Source organism: Perca fluviatilis, chromosome 5 (assembly GCF_010015445.1).
Source record: "Perca fluviatilis chromosome 5, GENO_Pfluv_1.0, whole genome shotgun sequence".
NCBI classification, from domain to species: domain Eukaryota; kingdom Metazoa; phylum Chordata; class Actinopteri; order Perciformes; family Percidae; genus Perca; species Perca fluviatilis.
The window spans coordinates 35,730,523-35,744,684 of record NC_053116.1 but is presented as its reverse complement, the minus strand read 5'-3'; the positions used below and the strand labels follow the sequence as shown (position 1 = coordinate 35,744,684).

The window sequence follows — 14,162 nt, the reverse complement described above, 5'->3', positions numbered from 1 at the left end:
AACTATTTCTCTCTGCCATTTAAAACCTCCCCCCCCCCCTCAAGTATAAAAGAGCACAACACAACTCAACACAATGTTACTTGGAGCTATGAGTTCCTTCAAGCACGCTAACTGGATTAATAAACAATCAAACAAGGCGGCTTTTCATTCTCGGGATTCAATATTTTAGTCTGTTTAACCTTTTCTGATCTCTTAATCATTAGATGCCAGAGTATTCCAGGCTCAGTATACTGTGGACTGAAAAGTGTTCCACAACATCAATCATTCATTCATTCAATCATGCACTTAGTGGCATGGCAATCTCAGCTATTTGTTTCTTTGTAGGACACTTTAACAGACCAGAAATTTATTTTGGTTACAGAAGAGAAAGAAACGCTTATACTGATAATCGTGAGAGAACCCCGATCTGAATTTTAACTAAAAACATTGTGATTGTCATTTATCAGGAATGGTGCAGCCCTATCATTTTCCACTGCAGTTTTAGTATACTGTATAATTGACAGATTATTGATACTATAGTACAGGGGTTTTCAAGCTTTTTTCAACAATGTACCCCCTTTGAACAGTTTTTTAAGCCATGTACCTAACCAGCGCAAATCATTTTTGGTAGAAAAAGAAATATAAAAAAAAGGAAAAATACAGCGATGTCAGCGATAGATTTACTAAACAACAGCTTTGTTCCCCGGAAAACAAAGCTAATGCTGATAATAAGGCGACAAAACTTGGAAAAAGACAGTAAGAAAGGTAAGAATATAGGTCGAAAATAGTAACAAAAACTTTGAAAAAAAGAGACACAAACTTCCGAAAAGCAATAAAAACACAGTAGAAAGAAGGAAGGCAACTCTAGGGCGACAAAAGGGACCAAAAATTCCAAAAAGCAACAAACTTCGAAAAAAAAAAGTGACAAAAAAAGACAGTAGAAGTAACTACAGCCTTGTAACATTTGATAGAAATATCCAAAATGACATGGTGATGGGTGACGCCTGCAGAGCCAGTTAACCTTTATGTTCAGGATACACTGAGGCTGAGGAAGAAACCATGGAAGGAGTAATTCAAAATATAAAATAGTGCCATTATGAAGGACCTTCAATAACGTCACGTGACTACTTTTCATAACCTTTTGTGGCATTTTTGTCAGTGTTTAGAGCAATGGCATTAGGTAGCCTCGATCACAACAAGAAAAGGTACTTTTCATCAATAAAAGTGAACATTTACATAACAAACACTTGGCATTGAGCGTTAAAGATTATGTAAATATAGGGGTTGGCACTCCTTCAAAGACAACAGTAAAAGTAACATTTCTAAAAAAAGAAAGAAAAGAGAAACACGTACTGAATGATTCTTTAAGTACGTATAGGTATTGTATACGAGCTCTAATACATACAATACCTTACATAGAATTTAATATTTGATAAAGCAGTGACATGATTGTCATATTTAACCCACCGCGAGACATTAACAACAATAAATTGCCACTGATCCTGCTGTAATCTCAGTTAGATCCCTTTTTGTCAAATTCTAAAATTATACTGGCCTGAGATGTGCCTTCTGTGATTCACATACTGAAACTATCGCCCATCTGTGATGGAAATGTACACATAAGTTACCTACAAACTGTGACAAGATATTTACAGGCTACAAAAAAAAGCCATTAGAAATGTAATATTGTGCTCCCCATTTCATGTTTTTAAATCATTTTTTTAATTATTCTTTGCTGACCCCTGGCATGTTTTATGTTATATTTGAAAATAAGTGACGCATTACCTTTTTTCACATATTTGTAATGCATACTGGATTTAAATAAAAAAAGAAAGAAAGAAAAGACAAATATAGGCCTAGAGTACTAAAATCACATTATACAGCTAAATAAAAAGTCCTCACTGGTATGCAATTTAGTGTCCCAAATTATTTTCCAAAAACGGAGTGTCCCAAATGATGAGGGTCTTATTTGAGACAGGTTAGGGTTAGGGTTAGTATTAGGGTAGCACAGGTGGTTTAGCAGGTTCATAGTTAATTAAGGACATTGTAAGGGGAATGTGGGACACTAAACTGCACGTATACCGTACTAACTGTATTTATTATGGTGGGAAGCTTCTCGAAACATTCAACAGGCATTATTTTGATTATGCCCAGGTGAGTTGACCGAGTGCAGCGTCACTCTCACTGACCTAGCTTGATTTCAGGAACGACCCTAACGTAACTTCCATAAACCACCAGATATGTGGAAGTCTCCACGCCACAGGTGTTTCCCCTTGTCACCGTATCCCCAGCCAGCTACTGTCTCCCTATTCCCCACGACAAGCTACTTACCCACGGTAGTGTGCTTTTATTTTCACCAACTCCGAGTCCAAGTCCATTATTGATCCGTTTGACGCTAGCATACCGGCGGTATGCATTGTACAGTTTGGTGTAACGTTAACGTTAACGATGTTACCTCCCAACTAGCCCAACGTTAACTGGACAGGCCCAAACTAGCTGTGTCACCCGGTCACGTCGGAAGATAAAAAAAAAAAATTAAAACTACCGTTACATAACACAAAAAGTAGCGTTTTGTCCAATACTCTCGGAAGAAAACTTGTCGTGCTACTATGAAGTTTTCTTTCGTTAAGTCAACGGTAGAGGCTTCTCTGGCGGAGGAGTTGTCAAAGTATCTCGTATAACATTACCACTTCCGGCTTGACGTCTCAAAATAAAACACATGCTAACATAGGTATGCTTTAGTGCTTTTATTTTGAAAGTAAAACCTTTGTTACCTTTTATCACGTAAGATCAAACTGTGGCTAATTTGACACATGTGGTTTATGGCTCACTATGGTAACCGGAATCCAAATTCACCTGTCCCATAACGGGGCATGTCAACAAAAACGTCAAACGTTATAATATTGATGTAGTCCAGAGTTAATTTATAACGAAATTATTGACAGTTACATAATTATTTTCCTCTCATCATACAGGCGGTCTGTCTACTCACGATTAATAGGCTACTTAATGAAACCTTCTTCATGGCATATTTTATCTTTACTATTGTAATGACATTGTCATATTCCAGCATAAGAGGGCGTTTCTTTTCATTCCCTGACATAATTCATTGATAATGTCAATCAGTTTTTGTGAATGTTTTTGAACGATGTGTGTTTGTTTTTTAATTAAAGCCATAATGGAGAAAAGTTTTTCATGTGTGCTGCAAGAAATGTCTTACAAGAAGACCCACCAAGGACAACTCAGCTACACAATTAACATATTTCATGGATACGCTGTGGCTGAGCTGAGGCCCACCACTACAATAATGCAGTGTCAGGCGCCACCTGCTGGTTGATTAATGAACCACTTTAGGAAGACATTAAAGGTCCCATGTGGTGCTCTTTGGATGCTTTTATATATACCTTAGTGGTCCCCTAATACTGTATCTGAAGTCTCTTTTATATAGACCTTAGTGGTCCCCTAATACTGTATCTGAAGTCTCTTTTATATAGACCTTAGTGGTCCCCTAATACTGTATCTGAAGTCACTTTTATATAGGCCTTAGTGGTCCCCTAATACTGTATCTGAAGTCTCTTTTATATAGACCTTAGTGGCCCCCTAATACTGTATCTGAAGTCCCTTTTATATAGACCTTAGTGGTCCCCTAATACTGTATCTGAAGTCTCTTTTATATAGACCTTAGTGGTCCCCTAATACTGTATCTGAAGTCTCTTTTATATAGGCCTTAGTGGTCCCCTAATACTGTATCTGAAGTATCTTTTATATAGACCTTAGTGGTCCCCTAATACTGTATCTGAAGTCTCTTTTATATAGACCTTAGTGGTCCCCTAATACTGTATCTGAAGTCTCTTTTATATAGACCTTAGTGGTCCCCTAATACTGTATCTGAAGTCTCTTTTATATAGACCTTAGTGGTCCCCTAATACTGTATCTGAAGTATCTTTTATATAGGCCTTAGTGGTCCCCTAATACTGTATCTGAAGTCTCTTTTATATAGACCTTAGTGGTCCCCTAATACTGTATCTGAAGTCTCTTTCCCAAAATTCAGCCTTGGTGCAGAATTACAGCCACTAGAGCCAGTCCCACAATGAGCTTTCCTTAGGATGTGCCATTTCTGTGTCTGCAGCTATTGAGGAGGAGAGAGGGGGGGCAAAGTGGAGGGTGGGGGTGTGGCCTTGACCAACTGCCACTTTGCTCGTTTGAAAGCCATGATGTCTCTCTCTCTCTCTCATGGGTGGGCCAAATTCTCTGGGCGGGCAAAGCAGAGAAAGGGGAGGTAACATTTCCCCTTCGGATCATAAGGAGAAGATTCCAGATCGGCCCATCTGAGCTTTCATTTTCTCAAAGGCAGAGCAGGATACCCAGGGCTCGGTTTACACCTATCACCATTTCTAGCCACTGGGGGACCATAGGCAGGCTGGGGGAACTCATATTAATGTTAAAAACCTCATAAAGTTAAATTTTCATGCTATGGGACCTTTAATTGTGAGTGAATATAATTTACCATTCAAACAGGCTTTATCCTTGGTACTTTTACCTTGGAAATAGCTGTAGTTTATTGCATGAAGTGTGGATATTTCATTTCGAATGAAATGTATCTTACCCAAATCCAAGGCATCATCATTATTTATTGGCTGCAAACAGGAGACATTTGAAGGTGTGGTGGAGAGGAGGTCATCTATCATGGATAACCCCGACCACCCTCTTCTCCCCCCCCACCACACTGGTCCAACAGAGGAGCACCTTCTCTACCTTAAGAGGCTCCGACAGCTTCAATGTCACACGGACCGCTACAGGAAATCATTCCGACCACAGGCTATTCAACTTTTTAACACCTCATCACTGGGTGCTAGATAAGACTCTTAGACAGCACATCTGCACAAGTGCAACTTGCACAATAGGTTTATCTACATCTTTATCATTACTAGTTAAGCAGTTGTACATTTAGTATTCCCAACTTGTATATATTTTGAATATTTGTTCTTGTATTCTATCCTATTATTATTTAATGTATATTGTATGAAAGTATATTGTATCCTGGTATTTCATGTATATTCTGTGCTGTGTGACTGATATTTTGCTGCTGTAACACTTTAATTTCCCATTTTTGGGATCAACAAATATCTATCTATCTATCTATCTATGTATTATTCATCTTGATTGTAAAACAAATGTAAATAAAATGTTGCTTCATTTTTCACACGCGGTGAGAATATATTCATAAAACAGCTGGCTCGCTGAAAAATACGTAGGAAGAAAAAAATGTCTCATGTGAACCAAATTCCTTGTAAGTACTTGTTAACAAACCTTTTCCCCAAATCTAATTCTGACAATTCATTTTGGAATGAAATGTATCTTAAACAACTCCAAAAGAATCATTATTATTCATTGGTATGAAAAAAAAATAATGCAAATCAGATGTTGCTAATATTGCACTACAATACACTGTAATTTAAAATTCAGATTAATAAGCCAAAGAGCAATCGTGTGCACATGTAGTTAAAAAATATTTTTTATTAAACATGTAAGGCTGGCTCAACGAACTCTCGCACTGAAAAATATGTAGGAAGAAAAAGAAAATCTCATGTGAACCTTGTGTTTGTATGACGCAACTCAGAAAGAAGGTAAAGTCTGCACAACAGCTCAATGCTCCGAAAATCTTATCTTTCCATGCACCTTGCCGCAGTACAATCTTGAATATTTGTGGCTGCATGCATAAAATAACTTATCAAAGTTAACCAAAGACAAATTATCAGTGGTGGTCCATGGGGGGGGGGGGCGTTCTGGCATTTGCCCAAATTCCAAATGGCCAGTCCGTCACTGGTCAGAGGTCATGTGATATGTGAAAAAATTAACATACATAGAGATACTATTCAGTCAAAGATGTACATACTAATACTGTCCAGATTGGGCAATTAAGATGACAAAATGATGACCTCAGTGATTTACTTTACAGATGAAGCATGTAGTCTGAAACAGACTCAAGTGGGTGTGACTCTCAAATGTAGACTCTCTTTCTACATTTACTGTTTTATCCTGCAACAGCAACTACATGGATGTGCACTATTGTCTCTTTCTGAACAGCATGAAGAAACTCAGACACAGATGGGCCTGGCTCCACCCGAGGACACTTTCCTTAAGACGCCACTCCGTTCAACCAGGGATAAAATGCCGTTCTGCTTCAGTAACACAGCAGATTGTGGATGATATTATGTGTTATATGTGTTATATAGATCATATATATTCAGTCAATGACCAAAGCATGTCATGCACAAGCACAAATTACATACATTAAGTACAACAGCAGTATCCTGACTGAAGAAAAGCAAGGGATAACCAATCCTATATCAACCAGAACACTTGATACATGTCTCAACGTAAACTCCTTCGACCAAAACACTGGCAACAACTCTCACTCAGAAAGCTGCACTGTCAGTCTGCAGAAAGCATGCAACATTGTCACTCATAACCAGACTCACACAGAATCTTCTTTTCTTTCTTTTTTCTTCTTTTTATTAAAGTTTTCAGCAGTGATCTAGAATGACATTTTGTTTGAAATCTGCAAAAAATCAAATTGACTTAATTTTATTGTAAATATTCTAAGATTGTCTATGTATTTCAATATGGCTACCGCAGAATGTTCCATCATTCTGTTTTGAATGTGTCTTTAACAGTTTTGAAAACAGTGTTAAAACATGTGCTGCAAGATATATATACTGTATATCTGCAGCACATGTTTATATATGTAATAAAACATTAACAATGAAAAACATCTTAATCAACCGCTTAATGATTTGACATACAATATTATGTAATAAGAACATTATTATTTATTTTATATTCATACTATAATTATTTTGTCTAAATGTCCATCATACCTGTGTTTTTACATCCTCTCTTTTTGCTGAGATTTACGCACAACAAGAGATATTCCGGGAACCACTAAACATATCACAAGCCCCCCAACGATGAACTACGTTCTCCACATTCAGCATCCGTTGAAGCATTTCCTGGTTTTATCAGCTGAAGATCCAATGATTCACATCTGGAATGATAGAGGGACATTTTTTTTTAAAGATAATTCTTTGGACATTTTAGATCTTTTAGCTTAGAAAGGGGAGCGAGAGGAGGGAATGACATGCAGCAAAGGGCCGCAGGTCGGAGTCCAACCCGCAGCCGCTGTGTCGAGTAAAAAAAAACTCTATATATGGGCGCCCGCTCTACCAGGAGAGCTACCCAGGCGCCCAGATAGAGGGACATTTTGACAGGACCATGTGTAGGGAACCATGCTGCTGTTGGAAGAGTTCAGGTGTGTCCATGTCTGATCTGAAGCTTCACTTACTGTGTGTGTGGCTGACACGATGTCAATAATGTCCCATCAGAAAATGTTCCATCGCTGCAGTCAGAGCACTCAGTGTCCCTTAATGCTGTTCCTGCAAATACAAATCCATATCAATATACAGTATGACATCATTTCATTAGACCTGTCTGATTTTCTTTCATTGGATTTAAATTAGTATTATTATTTGTTTTTTATTCTGAAGCAGACAGTTTAAAATACATCCACAACCACTTCTCTGTTTCAAGTCCCAAAAAATAATCTTCCCCAAGCTTTTATGTTTCAGGAAAAATGACTCATGGCATTCTTTGAGGTATTAGGTATTAGGTATTATTTATGTTTGTAAAGCGTCTTTGAGTTCCATGTAAAGCGCTATATAAAACTTATGTATTATTATTATTATTAGGAGATGTTCTACTACAGCGCAAGATGGGATTTGTAATAACTGTAAAGGAGAAATCATACCAGATTTCTAAACAAACTATTGTTTAATATGTAATATTTCCCTGAATTATGTATATATATATATAGCATACTATATTAAAAGCATATAGCATACTATGAAAGTATAATATGCAACTTTTTCCAGCTTCGGTCCCCTACAGGTTGACTCATTGAACTGACCGAAGCTGGAAAAGTTGCATAGTATGCCTTTTAATATATATATATATATATATATATATATTCGGTCCCCCTACAGGTTGACTCATTGGAACTGACTGAAGCCGGAAAAGTTGCATAGTATGCCTTTAATATATATATTATATATATATATATATATATATATATATATATATATATATATATATATATATATATATTCGGTCCCCCTACAGGTTGACTCATTGGAACTGACTGAAGCTGGAAAAGTTGCATAGTATGCCTTTAAATGGCATGGCTTTCCAGAAATGATTACATACAGTATATAAAATGTAGAGTCTGGATATATGGAATATAAGACTGAATCTTCATTAAAACTTCAAATATATGTAGATAATATATGTATATGTCCATCTCCCTGCCCTTGGTCTGTGCGCTCGTGGTTTTCGGCCAAGTTTCGGCTTTTAGTTGTTGGGCTGGTTATTATTACTGGGAGCTCTGAAATCTAAAGAGAAACACGCCACACAATTTCTTTGCTGCTGTAAGAGAGGATGTTCTCGTATGTTAACCCTCTTGTTGTCCTCGGTTCAAATTTGACCCATTTTCAAAAACTTTGTATTTCAGATATTTGGGTTTCTTTCAACCAAATTTAAAAAAAAAGTAAGGTGGATGGTTCCCTACAACGCTCTTCGCAAGTAAAATAAATGATCAGTTCAATACTTTTATTGAATTTGGGTGTTTTATTCAATTTTATAGCACTTTGAAAAAAGAATTGATAAAAGAACGTTGAAAAAAAATGACAAAAATATTGGAAAAAAGCTTCTTAAACGTGGGGGGAAAAAACTCAAAAACATAAAAAAAATAAAATAAAACTTGATAAATAAACTTGGATAACAAAAAGGTGCACAGTTGACGGGAAGACAACACAAGGGTTAAAATAACAGTTTATTTGTTTTTAATTTGTAGCTTCCAACGTGAAAGTTTGGAATTTGGTGTTCTCATTTCAAATGTAAACTATACCTATAATCTCAAAGTCAACACTAATAAACTAACCATTTTGGAGGATATATTGTCCTGGTTGACAGCTGCTGTGGTTCTGTGCTTTCACACAGTTGTCCTCTATAGCGTTAGTACAGTAGAATCCCTCCAGTGCTTCACAAACTGTATCTGAGGTAGTCGTACATGGCCTCTTCAGCTTTAAACCAGAACCTGTCAACAGATATAGAGGGAACATAGATACATAACTTTATTTTGTCTAATCTACTAGAGATCTACATGCTTAAAAAAGTCCCACTGATAAAACAGAGGAAAATACAGAGCACACCAAAATCTGATGTTATTAACAGCTAATAACTGTCTTCACTGGTCTCACAGTATTTCATAACACATGAGGTCTTTGTTTCTGCATGCAGTCTGTAATTCTGCAGTGCAGTAAACAGGACTCAAGCCCCCCTAAATTTCATCTCACCCCCCCCTAAAAATTGTAATAATCTTTTTTATATTATATTATATATATATATATATATATAAAAAAATCAATTTAAGTTCTTCAAGTTAGAGTTTGCGAATGTGTCTGTTAGTGACAGAAGACAAACAATTACAGGTTCAAAGGGCTTGAAACAGGTTTAATATCCTGTGTGTCGTTGTCCCTGATGCTATGGACCTGTAACCCAGTCAAAGAAAAGGTTAACAGAAACGTAGTGTTGGCCAATCAGAGGAGGTTATGGTGCCAGACTCCCGCCTTTGGCTGAGTCTCTATCTGATCTGTCAGAGGGAGAGCAGGAGACGGTTGGGAAGTTTAACGTTGGTAGTCCCCAGAGAAGAAGTTGGTTATTTCATGGCGCAGATTAGAACCCAAATTTTATCCATGTCACATTCTCATTAGGGGCTGAGCCCCCCAAAGGTCTGATCCTAGAATCGCCCCTGTTACATAGCATTAACAGGACTTAAGCCTACTTACTGCCTTTAAATCTAGGCTTAGTCATACATTTTAAGTAATAATTAGGAAATATTAACAGAAGTCTACCTGAATCACAGGGTGCACAGGGAAAACATTCTGTACGCCCTGTAGGACGATCCATGAATGTTCCCTCGTCGCAATTCAAACAGGTAGTACTTCGGAACTCTGTGCAATGTTTCCTAACTCGACTTCCTGTTGAAAAGAAAACCAATTTAATTTCATGCAATATGTTCCTTTTACTCGTGTCATTCTTATTACTTGTTATTGTTAACGAAATTATTACAAATATACGGTATATACATTCATGCTTGCTCTTTTACTGTTGGAATAAAATTTCAGTCAGATGCTAGTCCGTCACTGATACATTTAGCCTAAGTGAACGCAAACAGCACCAACCATGGGAGTAAAATGGACTCCACTGGTCTGCACACAAGTTGTGGATTCTGGTCACCTGGCAGTAAAACAAAAGACTCCACATAGAAATATTTCTTTAACATTTAATCAGATCTTACCTACAGAACACTTAGGACAGCATTGATCCCCGATCAGATACTCTGTTGGATGACATGTGAGGGTATGTCCTCTGAAGACACTCAGAACAAGTATCTGTGGGGAGTAATATGTTTGTCTCAGTGAAGCCTCGTTAAAACATATAGAACATTCTGCAAATAAAATAAGATATAAGATATAGTTTCTTGTTACCAAAGGAAATTTTGTTTTGGACTCTGTCTGTTCTGCAGCTTTACACAAAACACAGAAAATAAGCATCTCTCAACACATACTCTCATGCAACACAGAACATGCTCTCATATACATTAGACAGGAACATTTATACATAGTAAGCACATTAACTCCTCCTTTCAGAGGCAGTTTTTAATTGAACAACCCTGTCGGATGCATTCTCTGCAATTAGTGTATCACAGCCCTTGCACAATGAGGTATTGCACAACTAACATATAGCCTCATATAGCCCCAATTGCCTACGTATTGCACAAATGCATGGATAGAAGCTGTTGAAATGAACGCTGACAGAAATCTGACAGCACTTTGTGTAGTCTTAGAAAATGATGATTACTTTTCTCTTTTCTGTTAATATTACACTGTTTGCATGGGACAAGCCAAAATACTGCTTGCTCTCACGACATAATCATGGGAGCCACTGACTGACCTTGTGAAAAGCACAGAATGCTCCTGAGGGCATGCTGCCTGACCGGAGATAAGAGGACAGACAGGACATCGCCTTTTAATTATGACTTCATTTTCTTCATAAAAAAGCTGCTGTTGGGAGGCTATAGTCGGTCGTTTTCTGTACTTATTCTGTGAGGGCTGTACAACTGACTCTACTTGCAAGTAAACAAACTTTGAGACAATTTCAGTGATTCTGTCACTAAATAATTATCGTAACATCTAGGCATCATTAAATGTACAAAAGTATACAAAATTTAATAAAAAAACGTTGTCCACTTAGGGCTGCAACTAACGATTATTTTCATAGTCGATTAATCGGTTGATTATTTTCTCGATTAATCGATTAGTTGTTTGATCTATAAAATGTCAAAACATGGTGAAAAATGTGGATCTGTGTTTCCCAAAGCCCAATATGACGTCCTCAAACGCCTTGTTTTGTCAACAACTCAAAGATATTCAGTTTACTGTCACAGAGGAGAGAAGAAACTAGAAAATATTTACATTTAACAAGCTGGAATCAGAGGAATCTTACTTTTTTTTTATATAAAAAATTACTCAAACTGATCGAATTATCAAAATAGTTGGCGATTAATTTAATAGTTGACAACTAATCAATTCATCTTTGCACCTCTATATCCACTACAACTGAAATTGAAGGTCTGCCGGTCAATTGTACTTTAAAAGTTTCCATCATTTAACCTTAAAAGAAAAGGAAATGGAAAGGAACTTTCCACTTATTTTACACTTTTATATTACTGAATAGGCTACAGCTCCATCTTTCCTTTGCCACAGCTAGACAAAGATTGACGAAGATAATCATAAAGTAAAAGGGGTTACAAAGAAATAAATATAAGATTATTTTACCAGCAATGGTGCAACTGTCAAAGGTTTTCTAGACGCCATTGTGTACGGCAGGATCAGAGTTTCCACGGGCTGTCAGATTTGGGAGGAAGCGAGATGTAAAAATCCAAAACAAGGATACCTTCTGGGACCAAAAAGATACCATCCATGCAGAGATCAGATGAGAAACCTGTTAACACAGCTAGATTTGTGTTGCAGAGACCTGCTTTAATGCAGCTTGAGCTGTTGATTTTTTGTTTTTTTTAGCAAGCAACAACACTGGACTTTGATACCATAGACCCAGTGGCAGATCTCGAAAATTTGACATAGGGTGGCAAAGGGGCGGCGAAAAGGTCTTGGCAGGGTGGCACGAGTTACGCAATCTGTGAGCGTGCGCCATTTCGTGCTGTCACGTTTATATTTGCACTGCCGGGAAAAAGCATCTGTAACAGATAACTGTCTGGAAGACCCCTCTCCACCTCCAGCTGTGGTTATTGTTCCCAGGTTAAAAAACTGGGTGGGGTGGTTATGTTTTAAGTGAGGTTTTAGGTCAGTTGTGTTGTCAGTTGCCTCTTTTCGCCGCCGCTGTTTTTAAACAAAGTCGACATACCGGCTCGTCCGCGTTAATTGGCTCTCCTCTCATTCGGCTTAATATCACTGACAAATGTTAGCCGAGTGTCTGTGGCCCTGTTCAGACCTGGTATTAACATAACATTATTACAGTAACATGTGTCATGGGTGATCCGATCACAAGTGAACAGCTCTGAGTGCGTCAGTTAACAGCTTTCATTAGAATGCTTCTCCACGTGCGTCTTGAGTGGCCACGTGTGATCGGATCTCGCTTCCACACTCTAAATGCAAATAAACACGGACGTCATTTCCGTTTGCATATACAGAAATAGATATTTTAATTAAAAGTAGTTTTTGTTGTTTGTATACATTTCAGTTGTTACTCTCACATAAATCCTACATTATTTAGCCTACTACGGAAATGTGCGATGACTAATGAACCGTGCCAGGGATAACAGCAGGTGGCCGGGTGTCTGAACTGTGCAGAGCACTTGAACAAAAACACAGACATATCACCAACAATAGCATCCATAACACAAGATTCACTCTCAGTGGTTTCTGTGACATGAGAAATACTAACAGACTAATACTAACGTGGCCCAAACTCCCTTCAAATGTGGTCTGAGTGATCGAATCTCAATGCGTCTTCGGCCTGGCTTTGTTTTGCGCTTGGGTGTTTCGCAATATTTGTCATTTTAACCACTTTTGCAGTAAAATATTTTTATACAAGAATCCATTTCAAATGTGGGAGACCTAAGAGAATATGAAAAATGTTGTGCTTTGTTCTACCTCCAGTACGGGTATCTGAAACTAAAGCACTTTTAGGGGTCTTCCTAGCGCCTATGAGGTCTTATTGTCTGCCTGAATATCATTTCAAAAAGTGACTCTAAATCCGAGACCTTTCTCTAACAGTTAGAGGGTTGCATAGAAATTGAATCTCAGAGGCCACTGTTATGGAAACTTTCTGCCCTCTCCAGTGATGTACTTTAGGACTCAATATACAACAAACACCAAAGCACAGACAACACAGAGATGGTTAAAGTGATATATTGCAAGAGTTTTATGAAATTAATTACAGGGAAGTTACAGAGAAAAAGTATCAAGTTCTCACCAGTTCAGTTTTAATTGGCAACTTCCAAAGGACACAGGGATACATAGTGAGAATATATATGTGACAAAAAGAAGAAGGCTATGCTTATTGGAAAGCAGCCAAATTAATATTTTTACAAACCAATGAAATGGTTTTTCAACATTTGCCAGTAGCTAATGACAAGCTCTTAAATGTATTTAGCTTTTCCTCTTTAATGGTCACACAGACCTACTGTCTCCTCCAAAGACAGGCTGTCATCACTTTAAAAGGTGCTTACAGAGCATGAAGCAACAGTTAAAGCTCGACCCCCTGAGACTAGTGCAACTCGTGAAAAAAGACCAAATATTTGGCTGCTGCTGTTTGTTAGCTTTTTCTGTCACAGTGTTTGCTTTTAGGCAACTGAGTCCTGTTGTAGATTCATGAACCAATAGGCACACTGTATGCAGCTTTGCTGTTGAAATCTCTGTGCTAGGTTGCTGAAAACAAAATTCAAGATAAAGGTTTCTACTTTGTGTAGCCCTGGTCAGATGAAGAAGAAAAAAATAGAAATGGAAAGGAACTTTCCCTCTATTTTTCACTTTTCTTAATATTCA

At 37.6% G+C, this 14,162-nt stretch overlaps 2 protein-coding genes across 3 annotated transcripts in view; both read right to left on the bottom strand.

Annotated features, from left to right (window-relative positions):
• The window catches only part of prkcz (protein kinase C, zeta), a 136,694-nt gene extending 134,065 nt beyond the window's left edge, over window positions 1-2,629 (bottom strand). The window contains exon 1 of one of the 2 annotated variants that reach the window (XR_005639218.1): window positions 2,311-2,629. Coding sequence is in view for 1 of the 2 variants with exons in the window: in XM_039800650.1 (XP_039656584.1) it covers window positions 2,311-2,396 (86 nt within the window). In the remaining variant the exon portion in view is untranslated. The remainder of the gene's footprint in view (window positions 1-2,310) is intronic. The other variant, XM_039800650.1, reaches the window with a different exon arrangement.
• Window positions 2,630-5,804: 3,175 nt separating this feature from the next.
• LOC120559172 (tumor necrosis factor receptor superfamily member 14-like) lies at window positions 5,805-12,196 on the bottom strand. Its single transcript, XM_039800708.1, has 6 exons — window positions 11,934-12,196; window positions 10,394-10,487; window positions 9,948-10,073; window positions 8,975-9,130; window positions 7,325-7,415; window positions 5,805-7,027 (listed from the first exon to the last, which is right to left on the bottom strand). The coding sequence occupies exons 1-6, from the start codon at window positions 11,970-11,972 to the stop codon at window positions 6,934-6,936; spliced, it is 600 nt and encodes a 199-aa protein (XP_039656642.1). The 5' UTR covers window positions 11,973-12,196; the 3' UTR covers window positions 5,805-6,933.
• Between the last annotated feature and the right edge of the window lie 1,966 nt (window positions 12,197-14,162).